Source organism: Apis mellifera, linkage group LG7 (assembly GCF_003254395.2).
Source record: "Apis mellifera strain DH4 linkage group LG7, Amel_HAv3.1, whole genome shotgun sequence".
Taxonomy (NCBI): domain Eukaryota; kingdom Metazoa; phylum Arthropoda; class Insecta; order Hymenoptera; family Apidae; genus Apis; species Apis mellifera.
Window position 1 is genome coordinate 8,678,808 of NC_037644.1, and position 20,039 is coordinate 8,698,846.

Below are 20,039 nucleotides of genomic sequence, written 5' to 3' on the forward strand. Positions count from 1 at the left end.
TCCAATAAGTATATTCTCGCGTTCGTTTAAAAAAGAAAGAAAGAAAAAAGAAAGAAAGAAACGCGATATTTCAATAATCTAATGCGCCGGGTGGAAATTCTTATCTCTGAGAGCGGAAAAAAAAAGGCGAAGGTGAGTTGATCCGAAGGAAGGAAATGCGAAATAATATTGGACTGGAAGGAAGATTGAAAGGAGAAAGAAAGTGAGGCGGAGAGACACAGAAGAGCAGCACAGGGCAAAGCGAGAGACAAAGCGAGGAGGAGGAAAAGGAAGGGAGGAAGAGAAAGACACGTGTACGCGCGCGCACACACTGACGCGGACAGAGATAGAGAGAGAGAGAGAGAGAGAGAGAGAGAGAGAGCGAGGGAAGGAGGAGAGGGACGGAAAGGCTTGTATTCGCCACTGGCAGGACCCTTTCCAAAGTTAATGATTCGATCATTGCGATGGGTGGTAGCAGGGTGGTGGGAACGAATGGCGTGGGTCGAAGTAGTAGGAGAAGTGCCAGAGAAGTACAGGAGAGGATCGGTCCGCGCAAGAAAGTAAGCCCGATCTCAGTTCGAACGGTTCGCCGAGATCGGTTCGCTACGTCTTCTTCGGTTTTACCGGTTCGGTGCCGCGGCTCGACGTCCTTCCGCTTAATTTATCAGCTAACGAACGAGGCGACGTCCTTTTAAAAGAGGGATAATGCCGGAGCACGGAATCTGCACGATGCCTCGCCTCACGTACAGAAATCGTTTGACACCCCTGATGCCCGTGGCTGGTCACTCGAGTCCCGGTGTGAAGTTGTCCGGTGTTGAGTTTAGGTTACCGACTATTCTCAAACGTACGTATTGTCGAATTGCTAATAGACCTCGTATCCGTTATCGTGTTACCGTCTTTTCGCTCTAACGTTGGATTGTCGGAGTTGGGCACGAACAACGTTAGGAATCGTGATAGATGTATTTTGAAAATTTTTTTTTCCTCTTTTGAAGGGTTCCGTGGGAAAACAGGGAGATGACAGATTTTTATAAGTTTGGAGGGAAGTTGAGAAAATGTTATGTTTAGGGGGAATGTTTGGAATCATATTTGTATTTTAGGTATAATTTTATTATAAAAAAAAAAACAAATGAGATTGATATATTTATTGTTTATCTAGATTTTTGGATTATATAATTAAGAAATAATTTGATTTTTTGTGAAGATTGTTATTTCAAGATTAAGTGAAACAATATCAATTTTAGTTTAACAATTTATGTATATATATGAAGAAAACGATGAAGATATATTTATTTATTTAATTTTTGTTTGATATTATTGATGAAATTTTTATCAAAAAAAAAGATATAAAGCATAATTTTATTTATATAGAAGAAATCATTTGAAAATACGTTTGATTATTAATTATACGTGAAAAATATTGAGAGAAATAATAACAAAATCTGTATGACATAGATATTAATCTTAGAAAAAAAAAATCAAAATATTATTTTTGTTTAATTCCCTATTAATATTATTTAAAATTTATAAATTATGCAAAACTTCTAATTTTTGAAAAAATTGATTTAAAAATATATTTTACAAAACATCTTATGAATAATTTCATTTTATGGATAATTAAATATATTTATCATTAAACAGAAAAAAAACCATGAATATAAAAATGTGAAAGTTCTTTTACATAAATGCATCGTTCTTTCAATTAAATATTAATAAAATGTTATTTTACCAAACTTTAGTATTTAGATCTGTTCATTTTTTGTATAGTTAATCTTATGTAATTTCATTATATATATATATATATTAAGTAAAAATTTTCGTTCATTGCTAATGACGAATCTCATTATCATTTCTTTATGAAACATTATAAATTTTTTTAAATATAAATTCTTTAAAATGCTACGTTATAAAAATATCATAAAGTTACGTAAAGTATTCCAGAAATAATATGAAATGTATTTAAATCTTTTATTATTTGGCATCACCAAGTATCAGTGAAGTTATATCATTATGTTATAATGATTGAATATCCTTATTTTTCTCAAACGAACTCGAAGATATAAAGAATTTTTTGTTAATTTTTCCTGAAATAAATCACCATACATATAAATAATTTATCCTATAATATATTCACAATATTAACAACAATACACAATATTAAAGACAAAAAGGAATAATTTTGATATAATCATTTGAAATAAAATTATTTTTGGTGTACAAATACAAAATATTTGATTCCTTTTCCTATTATAAAGTAACATTTGTAATAGGATTGATGATAGATAATAAATTTTTTAAAGTATATAACTCATATTCATATTTGTATAAATGCATAGATATCTATATATGGATATAAATTATATAAATTACACAAACAATCTCTCAAAATAAGAGAATAATTTATAAATGAAAAATAAATATAATTAAATGAAAAAAATGTAAGGTCTTAATTGCAAAAAATTGCGTGATAGTGTAACGAATGTACATACATACCATACATGCCACAATGTGTATTTCGATTTAAGCAACTCGGATTTCACCATTAATTACTGTACATAATCGCTTGCATTCGTTAATGCTACACATACCAGTTTATGCAAGTATTAGTAAGTACTTTATACATATTAATCACGCATGTCGTTGGACGTCTTGTTACCAAGTATGTACATACGTGATCAGAATTTCATCAATATGATTTATAATTTATGTCATTGATTATAAAACGTTTATTCAAAAAATTATTGCATATCTATACATTAAAATGTAAATATTTTGATATAATTATTTATTTTCGTTTAGATATTTTGTTTTATTCAATTTTATATTTACCATTTGATAAATTATTTTATGAACATGTACTTGACAGATTATGTTGTTATATCACAAACGTTTTATTATATTTTTTAATAATTTTCTAAAACAAAACTTTTTTATAAAATTTTAATCGTTTTTTACCCGATATTTTGTTTACATTTACATTCGTATAGATTGTAAAAAATTTTAGAAATAATCGTATTTTTGCACGAAATAAAAAATCTTTTATTAAATTAAAATAGATAACCTTTGATGATATTATTTGGAATTCTTCATTGCTTTCAAACTTTTGGACAGTAGTGTATGCTATATACATTTACCAAGTATTCGTATCAGTATCAACCTTTCGCATGAAAGCAAATGCATGTAATTTAATCCATGTAAGCTCATTGCATTTTGTTTCATTGGAATTTCAATTTATTTCAGTCACAATGTTATTCAATATTGTTGCCAATTTTTTTGCAGAATGGTGGCTTTGGTGGTTGCTTGTACCAGGATGTTTTGCATCTTGGACCAAATACATCGAGGAGTACGATTCTATCAATATTGCTAGATGCGATGTCCATTGTGGTGGTAATTATCCTGATAAAGTAAGTGTGATTTACATTAATTAATTTAATTTAATTTATCGTGCAAATATCGGAATTATACAGAAAAATTAAATGAATGTTTATTAGAATTAGAAAATTGTGATTTTTTTTTTTTATATGTAACATATATATTAATGTAACAAATTGGAACAAAAGTAATTCCTAGAATAATTTTACTTTTCTTGTTGAAACTACATTTGATGTAGATCAAATAACAATTTCGTTACAAATGAAGAAAATAGAAATTTGAAAATTTACGAGCACTAAAACACGCTATAATTTTTAATTTTATTTCTAGTTATTTGGTTTTTGGATTTAGATTAACTAATATAATAAATAGAACGTTGTATAATTATGAATTAATTCAAACGTTTAAAACTTCTCGTCATTGTATTTCAAATGTCTAGAATCTTATCTAAATAATCGTACATTGTATGTAAAAATCAAAGACACTTGCTTCATGGTACTAATAATAGATATTTATTTAGATTAAATACTTGATTTAATGAATATTTTAATGGTAACTTGGAATTAAATTTTTTAAATAATTCGAAGGTATTTTAATTTTCTTTTACATTTAGATTTGTAAGAAATTGTTTAATATATTTTTATATTATATATATATTTTTTTTATAAATAAAAAAATATTAATCAAAGTATAAAACAAAATTTTTACTGGATATTAGAATATTACTGGATATATGAAATTTCAATAATAAATTGTTGTTATATTTATTTAATGTTTCACAACATAGAGAAATTTAATCTTTTTAGCATTTTTTAAAAATTAATTCTTTTTAATTTTTAAAAATTATGCAATTGTTTGTCAAGTTTGTCAATTGAGCTGTCTAAGCTAACAATATTTATTCTACACTTTACATCACAGTTTTAAGAGCTAGAATTGTAAGCAGATATTAGTGATGAGTATTTTCTTCTATACAATTTTTCTTATCTAGGTTAAAACATTTTTTCATTTTCTAAAATATGTCGAAATATTTATGCATGTCAAATAATGGTGATTACTTTATTGACTTCCAGAATTTAAAAAATTCTAGAAATGGAAATTTGTTAATAATATTTAAATATCTGTTATAAAAAGAAGAAAAAGATATACCTATATACATATTTATTATTGTATTTCGAGTTCTGAGAGTTTCTCTCGAAAATTCCAAAATTTCAATTTCTATGAATTTTCAATCAATCTTTGAAAACAAACTAATATAAAATTGAAACAATTAATAAAATTACTCATTCATATATTGCTTAATATATTTTTTTCCAATAAAAATAAATATTTTACATAAAGTTTTTTTTAAAAAAAAAAAGAAAACTTGATATTAAACAGTACAATTAAATGTATTATAATATTTAAAGTATATGTGTACATGTATGTGTATATATATATATGTATATTAATATTATATATGTATATAATTATGAATGTATCTGTTTTCTTTTATCTATGTGTGTATGTACATGTATTGTATATGTATTTGTACCTTTGTATTGTGATATATTACTTTGTTTTAGTGTATGGAAAATTGCTTGGAATCCAATTATACAAAACCTGGTTACTGTCCTGATAAAGCATCCATGACACCCTTCGAAGCTGTTTGTTTAATAGCTTGCGTAGATGACTCTCGTTGTCCAGATTTAACAAAATGTTGCAGGCATGATTGCGGTGTCACGTGTATGCATCCCATCGGTTTGAACAATGTAACTGGTATGCATTGGATTTTGTTACTTGTCTATTGTCACTGTCGATACAACAATTTTTTATTTTTATATCTCCTTATATCATAAATTATAGGTTATTTCTAACATTGATTTTGCACTTATTGTGAACAAATCTTTGGATTAATTAAATTACTTACTTTTTGATTTAGACTCAAAGAAATTTGATAAACAAGAAAAATGATCAATTCAGATCAATTTTTCAAAATAACTTTAAAATAGACTGTGTTAATATTAAAATATTAATGATATTATGAATACAATTTACAATTACACATTTATAATTACACATTATTGTAAGTACTTACAAATTTATTAAATTATATACATATAACATAAAAATTAAATGTATATACATTGTATGAAGTATTTGTTGCAATTTCACAAGATTGCAAATTTTTGTGCAAGATTCATAATCTAATTGATCCTCATTTAGAAACGGTTTATTAATAATGAAAATTTTGATAATGATACCCCATCTATTTTAACGATAAAAATCTATACAATTAATAATACGAATAGATGTTAGATTTGTGCATGTAAGATACAAGTAAGATATAAATGAAGTTTAAAATAGTGATGAGCAAATCGCGGCTCAACTACTTAAGTAAGGCCTGTCGAAACGTTGCATTTCATTTATCTGAATTGAGATGCATATGACAAAAAATTTTAGCCACAGGCATGATATATTATCAATATGAAGCATTAAGTGAACACTTGAAAAGGTATTCACCCGCGATAATAATTCCCAGGATTGTCAAGACACGTTTCCTTGTAAATTTATCTTGAAAATAACAAACTCTTCATAAATTTCAAAAATAAATTATCAATTAATTAATGTACTTAAATATTTAATACTGCGATTATTCATATACAATATTAATTTTTTATTTTTGAAACTACTTTGAAAATATATATATATATTTCATCTATATTGTTTAAATCTTGTAAGGATTAAAAATTAATTTTTAAAATAAAGAATATACTATTTATAAAATGTATTAAAAATTTTGAAGTCCTAATCTTCTATATTATAATTAATAAATTATTATTATAAGTTCTCATTTTTTCCATATTTTTGTATTTTTCCAGATTTACCTCTGATCCCCGAAAATATACAAATCAGACAACAGAAAAACAATTTAATTCTATTGTCTTGGCAAAACTCGAATACCCAGCGAACGAATGATTCCGTCGAGAACGAAGATGTAAGATATCTGGTGGAAGAACGACATTTACTTGGGCCCAGGTATATAGAATCTAGATTAAGCTCTTGGATGGTTCGTCAGATATCGACGAAATCTCACGTAACGATACGAGAACGATTAAAAACGGGACACTGGTATCAATTTCGCGTAGCAGTTATTAATGGGAATGGTTCTCGAGGATATTCTCAACCGTCCAGACCGTTCAAAACGAGAGGTAAGATATATTATTCTTAATGCTAAATATCCGTCTAATCAAACTAATCAAGATATCTGCATCAAATTAAATCAACACATGAAATATTTTAACCGATTAACTGAAATTAAATTAAGATTATTTTCATGGAAATAGACTGTTTTGATTTAATTTTCATTCCAAGAAATATTTAATAATTCATCTCGTTCTCGTGTTATTTTTATTCTTTAATATTAAATTCCATGAATCAATTACAACTCTAATGAATATTAACTCGTCTAAATCGATATAAAGAAGTTATTGAATTTATATTAATTTTAGAACCACGAAATCCAAAAGAGCCACAAAATTTAACTTTATCCAACGCTCGACTGGTAGATGGAAAATTACGTATAACCCTCAGATGGATTAAACCAGCCTCAGATGTGCCAATTACGTTTTACAAAGTGTTCTGGAGCCGTCTTGTCCATGGCCCCACTAATGATTCCATTCTTGTTTATCACAAAACAATTCTCAAAGTAAGTTTCACATATATGCTTACACTAACAATCCACTTTAAATTTTAAAAATTAAATTTAATCGTTTCATCAAATGATACAATAACAATTAATAATTTAATGTGACACATTTGAATATTGGAAATCACAAGTTTATCTCATTTTGGATTAATTAAAAGTGATATCTCTACGTGTATGAAACACGTATGGCGAATACAAAGAGAAATGGGACGAAAATTGAGAAGAAAAATGATTCTCCCCTTGTCGAATTTCAGGACAAAACTTGCTACGAGCTGAAGGATTTGGAGGTGAGGTGCCAGTATTTCCTTCAGGTGCAAGCTGTCGCGCTATACGGTGGCCGCCGATTAGTTTCGCGAAAGGCTTCGAAAGTTTTCAATAGCACCGATTATATGATATACGGTAAGATAAAATTCCAGCCTGATCTTCTTCCATCTGCTACTGGTATTTCTGTCGAGCCTAATAATTGGGATAACAAACGAAGAAGTGCCCTTTCATTGAAGCCGATATGGGGAGACGATCTCGCAGATGCGAGCGATACCATGGCGATCTCCATCTACGGCGAATGACTTGTCACTGCGGAGAGGTCAAGGCACGTTTAGTTTGGCCGATGAACCACGATGTAAAGGCCTACAACGTCTCCTGGAGGGAGGCATCCTGCTCGACATCGCAGGAAAAACTCGTATCCCATCGAAAGAAGTCTTGGTGGAAAGTTGTTCAGGTATCTATATCTATATCTAATGAAATAAGATCTCGAAACTTGATTTTTTTTTAATCGTCTTACATCTAAAATCAGAATTAGCTTCGATTCTTTTTGATTTCTGAAATTTTTTTCAAACTTACGATTAAATATGGATGATTTATTAAATCGTGTAAAAGAGTATAAGTATATTTTTAACACTGTTTCAAGATATGTTTCATAAACATTATTAAATATTTGTGTTTAAATGATTGGAATAATAGAAATTTGAATAATCAATATTTAAATATTTATAATCCATTGATGATAACAGGAGTTTTTTTGATTTGCAATATTTTATTTTTTGTAATTAACAATATCAAGTTTATGTTGTAATAGGTTAATTAAATAGGAATTAATTAAAATAATCTAAAGTTATGAGAAATAAAGTTTAAATTATTATTAGTATATAATATAATTTTGAATTTCGAGAAGCAGATACACTTTTATCCCTTGCAGACATCCCATCTTGAAATAAAACATCTTCAAAGTGAATGCACATACAACGTGAACGTACGAAATATATTCAACGAGATAAGTAGTAACGACGAAAATGGTGTCAGTATAGAGTTTTTCACTACCGGTTGTTTGGGGGAGTCAGAAGAAGTCAAGGATAACAATTTTTCACACGGTAGAACGACGCAATGTAAAACTAATAGTAAATTGTCAAAAAGGAAACGACACTATGCTACTTATTTCTGATTATAAATAGTTTATGTCGTGAAGTATATGATTGCCATCTTACACGTTCAAATGTTACAGGAACAAAAGTTAGTTTTTCTTAAATACTTAAAGCCATATATTCATCATATATTGCTAATTCATTCATAATAAACAAGATTCTTATTCTATAATATATCATTGTGTGTGTTGATAACAAATTAACTATATTGATTGATATTTTTGAATGTGATCAATTGTTTTTTTTTTGTTAAAACATTTGTTACTATATGGAAACAATGTTCATTTGGAAAAATATATAGATATAAAATAATCACAAGTGTAGAAATGATAAAATTTATATTTTACATTCTTTGTAAAAATAATAATCTCTCAACTTGTAATTATATTCAAAATTTCAAATTTTTTATATAGATTGATATTATTTTCTCTACAATATTCAGAATTTTTAATACGTTAGATTAATAAATTATTTTTCCAAATAAAACATTATATAATATTATTCAATATTCTCTTTCTCTATCATATTATATGTTACAATTACATCTTAATAATTTTGTGATTTTATTATAATAAAGAGCTAGATTTTTAAGATTATATTCTTTAAATAGTATATAAAAAATTATATTACACATAAACATATATTATATTTTTATATTCCATATATCATAATTGTTTTTTAGAGAATATATATGTATATTTTATTATTGTAATGAGTTCTTATCTTTTGGAGTATTTACTTTCAAAAAAAAAAAAGAAGATATTCATTGTGATATTATAAGTTTATATCAATTAATACGAAAATATAATTTAATGCTGTAAAATATAAAATAGTTTATTTTTCTTCCCTTTCTTTCTTGATTTTAATTATTTAAAAAAGAATAAAATTATAATTAAATAAAATATCATGTTATAATTGAATAAAAATATTATAATATGAGAAACTTTTTAATCATAAGTATCACATGTACTATTGATTAATACAAGATATTACAATAATTTGATTCAATCTTGTCTTGCTTTCAAAAATAATAAACATACCGAATATGCTTGATTTAGAATCTGAAAAAAGAAACAATACAGCTATGTTATTAATATTAATAAAATGATTATAAGTGTAGATAGAATATCAAAATAAAAATTTTAATTAACATATATGAATATATCTTTATCATTATTGCTATTTTCTGTATGCAATATATATGATGTCAATATACACTTTGAACAAAATAAGACTTCAGAAATAAACGCAAAAGTTAATTACTAAAAATGGGATTTAATTATTAAGTTGTAAACAAGTGAAATTTTCGTTATAAAGGAAACGAGACAAAAATAGAATAAAACGGCTCTATCTCCGGCATGCCATTGCATTATATCGTTTTGTTTCTTTGCCTAGGTTTATATAACACAAACTTGAATTGCTTATAACATAATAAATAAGATTGATATTTTTGAACACAAATTTTTGTATTTATTTTAGTCTCTAGAATCGAGGCTATCTATAAAGGTATATCTCACGAATATATTAACATTCTATATTTATATCTACATACCAAACAACTTTTACACGATATTTTTATATACTCAATCTCTCATTAGATATTCTACCTTCACAAATATCCTGATATTTATGATATTTCTCCTTTTTTTTTTTTTTTTTTTTTTCATTTCACTATTTTTTTATCTATCTTCTAGGATAGATAGTATTAATTAATTTTGTATTTTTAAATATAATTACAATCATAACTATGAAAACTTACCGACATAAAAGTTGGTAACGTTAAATCAATATTTTGAAAGTTGGATATTTTACACTTTAATTCGTTAGACAAACTTATCATAAGAATTACACGTTGAAAGCGTACGTCGTAATAATACCATTTTTCATACACCACATCATCCGCTATAGATGAACTCTGATAATTTGAAAGAATTATTATTTGTATCATTAAGAGAAATATAATGTTATTGTGAATTAAATTAAATTAAAATTTTCTTTGATATGTAATGCATGTTTTTGCAAATAATTTGAATAAATCATACCGCTTCAAATAAACGTTGAATACAATAACATAATATATAAAATTGTATTAATGCACCGATCGTATACGATGCGAGCAAACATTTTTCAAAATACTTGGCCGTGGTCTGAAAAAATTATTAATAGCTTTTCTCTTTAAGAAATAAATGATAAAAACAAAAACGATAAAAGAACAAAAAAAAAAAATACGATTCTACTTTAAAAAATTGGAATATAAAATGTACCATTGCAAACATAAAACTCAGAAAGCAGAACCGGAAAACGTAGCTTAAGTAAAGAAATCCAATATTGGGAGAAATTAATTTTTTCAATATAGTAGTCGTCCTATAATAATTATAAATTAATTCCTTTCATATAAATTATTATTAAAACATTGTTATGATATCGAAAAAAATAAAATAAACACATACAGACAATTTAAATATTATTTTATGTATATAACTAAAAATTTTATGTCATTCATCATCATCGATGATGCAAATTAAAAATGATATTGCTCGTGTTACGAAATTTAAATTAATAAAAATTAAAGATTAATAAAAAATTTCTACTAACTTGATCAAACTTCCATGGATACTTACTCGATTACAGTTTCAAAATGGCGGGTTACCAACTTCATTTCCTGTCTGACATTGTCGTTTCGCCAAATAATATTCTTGTAATGATCTTTCGTTATCTCACGCTCCTCTTTAAGTATAATCGCAAATTTGATCCTAAGATATTTGTATTGAGCCGTAATTAAAAGGCACAAGTATATGGTGTAGATATCAAGACTGATTTTTCTAATTATCGTATCTTCACCGCCGAGCAATTGAAGAAATATCCCACAAATGAAAACATCGTTGGAGAAAGGTTGTTGTTTGGAGAAAACGGCTGGCATTATGAAATCCTCGTAATAAAACTCATCCTTTTGAAACAATTTGATCAACGGGGATAATATCCATATCATGAGCGAGGCAACACTGGCAATTACATAAATTTTCAAAGGCATCTCTAAAGGTTTCACCGTATCAATTATCACACTTCGAAATATTTCGTCTTCCGTGATCAGAAGATGGTTCAACTTTCCAATTAATTTATGCAACAATTTTTTACGACTGTGCAGATATATGTTGAAGACTATCACTTCAAACGAGATGGCTATGTTCACCGTCCCATCCTTCAACGCTTTTTCCCCCGACACGTTGAAAAGTCCGAGGAAAGAGGCGGCCACGTATATCAATTCTATTATCCAAGCGACGACGAAATAGATTTTCAAAATTGTCGACAATTTCTCATTTATATTGGTCATCGGTAAAAAGTTTCCCGAGACCATGTTTGCGAACGCGTTCAAACGATTCAAATTTTGAAAATTCATTTCCTCCCTTACTACTTAATCTTCTTTCATGGATGGAGAAATATAATAATTTTGAATGAATGAAACGAGAAAAATAATTCTGCAAGGAAAATTGTTACGTATCTTTTTTGATAAATTTGATTCATAAGAAATCTTGGAAAATTAAAAATATTCAAGTAGCAATAAACTTTGGATAATTATTATATTATGATAAATTTAGTAGCACTAAAAAATGATATACAAGTCACTAAAAGCTTACGAGTATCTCTATCAATTCGAAGTGTTGGATACAATTGTTGCTTGTCATTCCATTCTTCATCTGTTTATTCTTTTTTTTATTTTTACCACCATTGCTATATACAGATTGCAATTTAAAATTCTTTCAGTGTATAATTATCGATCGTTAGTCTTATAATTACCACTTAGTATCTTTCTCTTTATGTGAGAGAAAGAATTTGTGTATGCAATGTATAATTTACATAATTATCATTAAATTGCTTAAAATTTCTCATAGTTTTTTCTTCTTCTTTTTTTTTTTGATGAATTTATAAAGAAATTAATCAAGTGAAATGAAAGAGTGGAAGTTTCTTTTCACCTTTGTCATTAATATTATTGATTGAAATGATAGTTTATTTCTTCTAGAATGGGATTACTAAGAGAACTATAAAACTTGATATTATATCTGTTTGTGAATGGAAAATACGTCTTTCTTAAACGAATTAAACCAATTTTAAACGTGCCAATTATATTTTATAAAGTGTGTTCTACAGCTGGCTTATTCAGCTAAATTAATGTTTCTATTCTCATTTCATCATAAAACAGTTTTTTAAGTTATATATATTTTTATGTGTACACAATATCTCTAATATTATTGTTGATTGGAATCCAATTGTCCAAGGAAATATTGTATAATATATTATTTAATATATAATATTTGTTTTGAAATATAATAATAATATATCTCTGTTTTCATGCATTTTCCAGGCACATTTTATCATAGAAAAAGAAATGGAAAAGGAAAGATAAAAAGTATTCTATATAAACTTTAATAAATTTCTTTTGCTATTTGTTTCACAACTTATAAAGGTAAGCATCATTATTACAATTTAATCTGTTAAAAATTATTTTTGTTTATTGTTGATTTTGTTTCAAACATTTCCAATTTCCATATTATTATACACAGACATGTCTCATATCGTGCAATTTGAAATTGTTCCAATATATAATCATCAACCAATCATTATCTGTATAACTGTAACTTAATATTCTCTTTATTCATATTTGTATAATATATTGTATTTTAAATGTATCAATTATATTTTGACATTCTCTTATTCATTCATTAATTATTCACTTCAAATTAAATTCTTTAATAATTAAATATTATTTTGATATTATTAATATATATTGATCCACATTTAAATACAAATTATAATACATATTAGAAATATTAGCATTTTTAAATTTGTTAAATTATAGTAAAAATGGTTTCTATCTATTCTTATTCGTTTAGAATATATGTACTATAAGTATAAGTAAAAATTCTATAATAAACTTTTAACCATAAAATTGTGTAAAAAATATGGATGTATTGATTATTATTACAACAATTTAATTTAACTTTGTCTTGCTTTTAAAAATAACAAACATACCGAATATGCTTGATTTAAAATCTGAAAAAGTAATACAGAAATATTATTAATATCTATAATCAAAATTAATAAATTATTTATAGAAAGAAAGTTTCAAAGTGAAAGAAGAATCTTATTAAACTTTATATTATTATATGAATAAAAATAGGAAAAAATTTATACAAGAATCGAAATACATTTTTTTTTCACATTGAGATTTCTTAATATAAATATTATTTTAAAAAAAAAATTTATATTTTGATATAATAATCGTTCAAGATAAAAACTCACCGACATAAAGGACGGTAATGTTAAGTCGATATTTCGAAAACTAGATAATTTACACTTTAATTTATTAGCCAAAGTTATCATAAGAATTATATGTTGAAACTTTACGTCATGAAGATACCATTTTTCGTGTACTACATCGTCTGCTACAGTTGTACTCTAACAATTTGAAAGAAATTATATTATTTAAATTCTTAAACGTAATTAATTAGTTTTTTCTTTTATGTATTGCATTTTCATTAAACAAAAATAATAATGTAAATTAAATTGTAATTGTTTCGCAAATTACTAAAAAAAAAAAAAATCATACCGCTTCAAGTAACTGTTGAATACAATAACACAATATGTAAAATTGTATTAATGCACCGATTGTATACGATACAAGCAAACATTTTTCAAAATGCATGCCTGAGCTCTGGAAAAAAAAAAATAAATAGCTTTTTCTTTATAAAGGAATAAATAAACGACAACGGAAACGTGATTCCGCATTAAAGAATTGAATATGTACCGTTGCAAGCATAAAACTCAGAAAGCAGAAACGAAAAACGTAGTTTATGTAAAGAATTCCAATATTTGGAGAAAGTAATTTCTTCAACATGACAGTCATTCTATAATAATAATAATAATAATAATAATAATAAATTTTTATTATGAAATTATATAATTAAATTACATAATTTGGAAATTATATATTGGTAATCGACAATTTCATTTCTCAATGAAAAAAAAATATTTGTGGATAATTTTGAGATTATATAATTATTATTGTATACACTCAATAATAATAAAATTTTACAAAAATTTAAAGTTGTCACAAAATATTTTATCTTTTAAATTATTATTATATTTTCAATAGTATTTAGATTTATTATATAACACATGAAATTTAATTACATGAATAACATTAATATATAAATAATTAATAATTCAAAATATTCAATATTAATCGTATAATATAATATACTCACTCGACTACAATTTCAAAATGGCGGGTTAACAACTTCATCTCCTGTTTGACCATTTTATCGTACTCGCAGGGGACATTTTGCCAAATAATACCGCCGTAGAAGAAATCTTTCGGTGTTTCCTGCTCGAGTATCGCGGCAAACTTGATTCTAAGATACTTGTATTGCGCCGTGATTAAAAGTATCAAGTGCATCGTGTAGAGATCCAGGCTCACCTTTCTAAGCAACGTGTACGCGCTGCCAAAAATCTGTAGGGCAACTCCGCCAATGAAAACACCGATTGGAAAAGGTTCGTTCGATATGACAGCAGGCACTTGATAATCCGTGTAATAGAATTCACTTTTTCGAAAGATTTTAGCGAGAGGCAACGATGCCCAAATCATAAGCGAACCGACGCTGGCTATTATATACACTCTAAGAGGCTTCTCCAACGGTTTCACCGTACCAATCGTCACGTCGCGTAGCGTTTCATCATCCACGATTAGAAGGCAATTCAACTTTCCGATTAATTCACGTAACAAATTCTCACGATTGTGCAGATAAACGATCAAGACGAACACCTCCAACGAGATCACGATGTTCACCGTGCTGTCCTTCAACGCTCTTTCCCTCGACACGTTGAAAAGGCCGAGAATACAGGCAGCCAGATATGACAGTTCTATCGTCCAAACGAGGATCGAATAGATTTTCAGAACGATAGATAATCTCTTTTTCATGTCGGTTATTGGTAAGATGTTCCCAGAGACAGCGTTTACGAAAGTGTTCAAACGATTCAGATTTTGAAAATTCATTTTCATTATTATTGATTCTTTTTAATAATTTTTATCGGTATAAAAATAATATAATATTGTATTGGTTTTGATACAATTCATTGGTGAGTTCATTAGTATTAATTTATTATTGCTTAAAGTTATAGTTTTTCTATTATTAGTGTAGTTATTGCTATTGGGAATGATCTATCGTTTCAACATGTTGGATGCAACTGTTGCTCGTCGTTGCATTGTTGATCTGTTTATTCATTTTTCATATTTACCAGTATTACTATACCACCAGAGTGCACCATATCATATGCAATTTAAAATTCTTTCAGTGTATAATCATCGATCGTTAGTCGAGTTGCAATTACAACTCGGTATCATTCTCTTTAATTTGAACAATTATTTATCTGAAAAGATCCCTATGTATGTATACATTCGTACGTATAAATGTATATCATTGTAGATTTGTTTAAAATATCTACTTAGTTGTTCCCTTTTGATGTAGAAATTTATCATAAATTTATAGAGAAATTAGCCACATGAAAAGAAAGAGGCTAAGTTTCTTTTCTTTCGTTGTATTATTAAGAGGATAATTTATGTTACTTCTAGAAACATTTCAAAAATCTAAGAGAGAAGCTTAACATTATTCATCGACTGATAAATGGAAAATTGTACAACTTTGAGATGGATTTTACACGTGATAATTATGCTTTAAGAAATTCTGAAATTGTTTATAGTTATTCTCGTTTATTGTAAAACGAGATTTATATTCTTAAAGTAAGTTTTATATATATTTTTAATATAAATGATATTATCAATTATTAATTCATTATTTATCCAGTTCATATCAGTTATTTCAATATATATATATATATATTTACATTTAAATTTATATTAGAAATTATAGTTTCATTTATCGAGATTATTTTTGCATCTTTAAATTTATTAATTATTTTGGAAATTGATTTCATCATGTATCATAATTAAATAAAAATTCCATAATGTAAGAAACTTTCAATAATTAATATCATATATCGTATAAAGAATATATTATATTGATTATATTATGTTATTATATTATAATAATTTGATTTAATCTTGTTTTGTTTTCAAAAATAATAAACATATCGAATATGCTTGGTTTAGAATCTGAAAAATTATTAATATTAGTAATCAAAATTATTAGATTAGCTTAGCAATATTAAATTAAATCGATTGATTGTATGAAAGAAAAAATATGAATAAACTAATACATATATAGAAAAAGATAATTAAAATCGAACTACTGAACTTTAATTTATTTATAACATAATAAATAAATCTCGATATTTTTGTTTCTTTATTTAGCTTCTAAAATCAGTTATTCAAAAGTATCTTAATATATCTCTATATTAACATCTTATATATTTATAATTTGTTATTAAATGTTTTTATTATATATAATATTTTTTCTTTCCATTTTTTATTATTTCTAAAATTTTAAAATATAATATTAATTAATTTATTTTAATATAATACAATCATAAAGACCTACCGACATAAAAGATGGTAACGTTAAATCAATATTTTGAAAATTGGATATTTTACACTTTAATTCGTTAGCCAAACTTATCATAAGAATTACGCGTTGAAAGCGTACGTCGTAAGAGTACCATTTTTCATACACCACATCATCTGCTATAGATGTACTCTGATAATTTGAAACAATTATATTTTATTGTTAATAAAAATAATATTGTATTGTTATTACAATAAAAATTTCTTTGATAATATTTTTGCAAATAATTGAATAAATCATACCGCTTCAAATAAATCTTGAATGCAATAACACAATATGTAAAATTGTATCAAAGCACCGGTTGTATATGAAACAATTATCGTATACGTAAGTTTTTCCGAAAGCGAAGTCTGAAAAGATAAATACTGATTTTAATACTGAATGAAATAGACGAGAAAAAGGATCAGATAGTGCAATTCTGTTTCTGTCGATCAAATAGACGAAAAAGAACAGAAAATGCAATTAAAAAATTAAAATTTACGATATACCGTTGCGAACATAAAACTGAGAAAGCAGAATCGAAAAACGTAGTTTAAGTAAAGAATTCCAATATTCGGAGAAAGCAATTTCTTCAATATACCAGTCATCCTATAATAATTATAAATTTATTATTTCAATAAATTAAAGTATATTATCATTTTGTAAATTAATTAAATTATTGTAAATTGTGTAATTAAATTATTGTAATTGTGTCTTGTAAATTATCATTTTTCCAATGTAATTACACATTATGACAACCAAAAAATATATATATATCTATCTCTATGTATCTAGATATGATTTAAAGATTTATATGATTAATTATCGATACATTAAATTATTTACAGTATAAGAATTAATTACACTTAAAATACATGTTAATTATAATGGAGAAAAATAACGTTGCTTATTCTACGAAATATAGACAATAAAATTAATTCAAACTTCCATGGATACTTACTCGATTACAGTTTCAAAATGGCGGATTAACAACTTCATTTCCTGCCTGATCGTTTTATCATTGTCCTTTGCACTTTCACCATTTTCTTTGAGTATAGTAGCAAATTTGATTCTAAGATACTTGTATTGTGACGTTATTAAAAGGTTCAAATGCATCGTGTACAGGTCCAGACTGATCTTCCTAAACAACAAATATTCACCGCCGAACAACTGAAGGAAAACGCCGGAAATAAAAACACCCGTTGAGAAAGGTTGGTTGGAGAAAACGGCTGGCATTACGAAATCCTCGTGATAAAACTCATCCTTTTGAAACAATTTGATCAAAGGCGACGATATCCAAACGATAATCGAAATAACGTTAACAATTATATATATCCTCGAAGGTTTTTCCAACATTTTCGTCGTGCTGATTGTCACGTTACGAAATATTTCGTCCTCGTTGATCAGAATCTGATTCAACTTGCCGATCAATTCACGCAACAACTTTTTACGACTGTGCAAATATACGTTCAAGATTATCACTTCGAGCAAGAGCACCATGTTCACTGTGCCATCCTTCAACGCTCTTTCCCACGACACGTTGAAAAGTCCGAGGGTGCAGGAAGCCAGGTACATCAGTTGTATTATCCAAACGATGACGAAATAGATTTTCGAAATTACGGACGATTTCTCATTTATATTCGTCATCGGCAAAAAGTTTCCCGAGACCACGTTTGCTAGGGCGTTCAAACGATTCAAATTTTGAAAATTCATTTCCTCCTTACTTAATCTTCTTTCATGGATAGAGAAATATAATAATTTTGAATGAATGAAACGAGAAAAATTCTGCAAGGAAAATTGTTATGTATCTTTTTTAATAAATTTGAAAAAATTCATGAGAAATCTTGAATTTAAAAATATTCAGGTAGCAATAAACTTTGGATAATTATTATATTATAATGAATTTAGTAGCACTAAAAATGATATACAAGGATCTTTTTTTATTTTTAATGTTGTATTATATACATATATATTGGTAAAATTATTAAGACTATTCTATCAATTCAAGATGTTGCTTGTCACTTCATTCTTCATCTGTTTATTCTTTTTTTATTTTTACTATACACTGACTATATCTCGTATCGTGCAATTTAAAATTCTTTCAGTATATAATTATCGGTCGTTAGTCATACAATTGAACTTAATATCTTTCTCTTTAATTGTATTTATATATAAAGAAAGAATCTTTGTGTGTATATACAAATTATTATCAAATTGCTTAAAATATAGTCTCGTGGTTTCCCATTTTTTTGATGTAGAAATTAAAATGATGAATTTATAAAGAGATTAATCGTGCGAAAAGAAAGAGTAGAAGTTTCTTTTCATCTTTGTCATTATATATTATTGATTGAAGTGGCAGTTTATTTCTTTCAGAAGCACGCAATCAAGAAGAACTATAAAACTTGACATTGTTCAACGATAGTCTGATAAATATAATTCTCAAGTGGATTAAATCAATTTTAAATGTGCCAATTATTTTATTTCATTAAAGTGTTTCAGAGCTCTTTGTATTAATCATTCATCATGGAAACATTCACGAAGTAAGTTGTACATATTTTTACATAAATAATATTTTTTTGTCGTGTATTAAAATTTTTATGATAATCAATTCCTGCTCGTTGAAATGAAAATGGATTTTTCAAAAGAATCTCTTATATTCTAAAAAACAAAATGGAAAATTAATTAAAGATGTGTTTTTTAAAATTGACTTGCAAATGGAGACTTTAAATGTCTCCATTTGAATTTAATAAATTTTTCTCCTTATTTGTTTCATAATCAATTTATAGGGACAAATATTCTCTTTTAACAATTATCATATTTTGTTTATTGTTGATTTTGTTTTAAACATTTTATACATTATATTACACATGTATAGATATATATACCTACAACACAGCACTGAATTATATTATTTATGTTATAGATATTGCTTAATTTTTATATATATATATATATTATTTAAACATTCATAAATACATGTACTTATACATAGTATATATACAAATAATATACAATAATATAATAATAATATAT

At 26.3% G+C, this 20,039-nt stretch overlaps 4 protein-coding genes across 5 annotated transcripts; 1 reads left to right on the top strand and 3 right to left on the bottom strand.

Annotated features, from left to right (window-relative positions):
- Positions 1-519: 519 nt before the first annotated feature.
- LOC725366 (anosmin-1) lies at positions 520-8,762 on the top strand. 2 transcript variants are annotated; one of them, XM_006564272.3, is made up of 8 exons: positions 520-823; positions 3,256-3,380; positions 4,911-5,103; positions 6,207-6,536; positions 6,837-7,033; positions 7,288-7,432; positions 7,534-7,751; positions 8,229-8,762. In XM_006564272.3, the coding sequence occupies exons 1-8, from the start codon at positions 685-687 to the stop codon at positions 8,469-8,471; spliced, it is 1,590 nt and encodes a 529-aa protein (XP_006564335.1). In that variant the 5' UTR covers positions 520-684; the 3' UTR covers positions 8,472-8,762. The 2 variants fall into 2 exon arrangements, with proteins under 2 accessions (XP_006564335.1, XP_016768760.1); XM_016913271.2 differs by lacking the exon at positions 520-823 and adding an exon at positions 3,048-3,170 and having other exon boundaries at positions 8,229-8,761.
- Positions 8,763-9,375: 613 nt separating this feature from the next.
- Or170 (odorant receptor 170) lies at positions 9,376-12,148 on the bottom strand. Its single transcript, NM_001242993.1, has 5 exons — positions 11,073-12,148; positions 10,716-10,815; positions 10,494-10,598; positions 10,211-10,366; positions 9,376-9,512 (listed from the first exon to the last, which is right to left on the bottom strand). The coding sequence occupies exons 1-5, from the start codon at positions 11,846-11,848 to the stop codon at positions 9,456-9,458; spliced, it is 1,194 nt and encodes a 397-aa protein (NP_001229922.1). The 5' UTR covers positions 11,849-12,148; the 3' UTR covers positions 9,376-9,455.
- A 1,307-nt stretch (positions 12,149-13,455) lies between these two features.
- On the bottom strand, positions 13,456-16,249 carry LOC102654841 (the record flags this gene model as incomplete). Its single annotated transcript, XM_006564278.3, has 5 exons — positions 14,715-16,249; positions 14,255-14,354; positions 14,057-14,161; positions 13,750-13,905; positions 13,456-13,500 (listed from the first exon to the last, which is right to left on the bottom strand). Coding segments are annotated over exons 1-5 (1,200 nt in total), but the record flags the coding sequence as incomplete, so codon positions are not given.
- A 721-nt stretch (positions 16,250-16,970) lies between these two features.
- On the bottom strand, positions 16,971-18,815 carry LOC102654878 (odorant receptor 22c-like). The gene is made up of 4 exons (XM_026441699.1): positions 17,968-18,815; positions 17,516-17,615; positions 17,270-17,377; positions 16,971-17,159 (listed from the first exon to the last, which is right to left on the bottom strand). The coding sequence occupies exons 1-4, from the start codon at positions 18,717-18,719 to the stop codon at positions 16,971-16,973; spliced, it is 1,149 nt and encodes a 382-aa protein (XP_026297484.1). The 5' UTR covers positions 18,720-18,815.
- Between the last annotated feature and the right edge of the window lie 1,224 nt (positions 18,816-20,039).

Excerpts from the sequence above, each read along its gene's own strand:
- LOC725366 (XM_006564272.3), top strand. The coding sequence starts at position 685 with ATGCCGGAGCACGGAATCTGCACGATGCCTCGCCTCACGTACAGAAAT. Across the intron at positions 5,104-6,206 it reads CGGTTTGAACAATGTAACTG|ATTTACCTCTGATCCCCGAA; the intron begins GTATGCATTGGA and ends GTATTTTTCCAG. Across the intron at positions 6,537-6,836 it reads CAGACCGTTCAAAACGAGAG|AACCACGAAATCCAAAAGAG; the intron begins GTAAGATATATT and ends TATTAATTTTAG.
- Or170 (NM_001242993.1), bottom strand. The coding sequence starts at position 11,848 with ATGAATTTTCAAAATTTGAATCGTTTGAACGCGTTCGCAAACATGGTC. Across the intron at positions 10,599-10,715 it reads TGAGTTTTATGTTTGCAATG|ACCACGGCCAAGTATTTTGA; the intron begins GTACATTTTATA and ends TAATTTTTTCAG. Across the intron at positions 9,513-10,210 it reads CGTTACCAACTTTTATGTCG|ATTCTAAATCAAGCATATTC; the intron begins GTAAGTTTTCAT and ends TTCTTTTTTCAG.
- LOC102654878 (XM_026441699.1), bottom strand. The coding sequence starts at position 18,719 with ATGAATTTTCAAAATTTGAATCGTTTGAACGCCCTAGCAAACGTGGTC. Across the intron at positions 17,616-17,967 it reads CATTTTGAAACTGTAATCGA|GATGACTGGTATATTGAAGA; the intron begins GTAAGTATCCAT and ends TAATTATTATAG. Across the intron at positions 17,160-17,269 it reads TTCAAGATTTATTTGAAGCG|AGTACATCTATAGCAGATGA; the intron begins GTATGATTTATT and ends TCAAATTATCAG.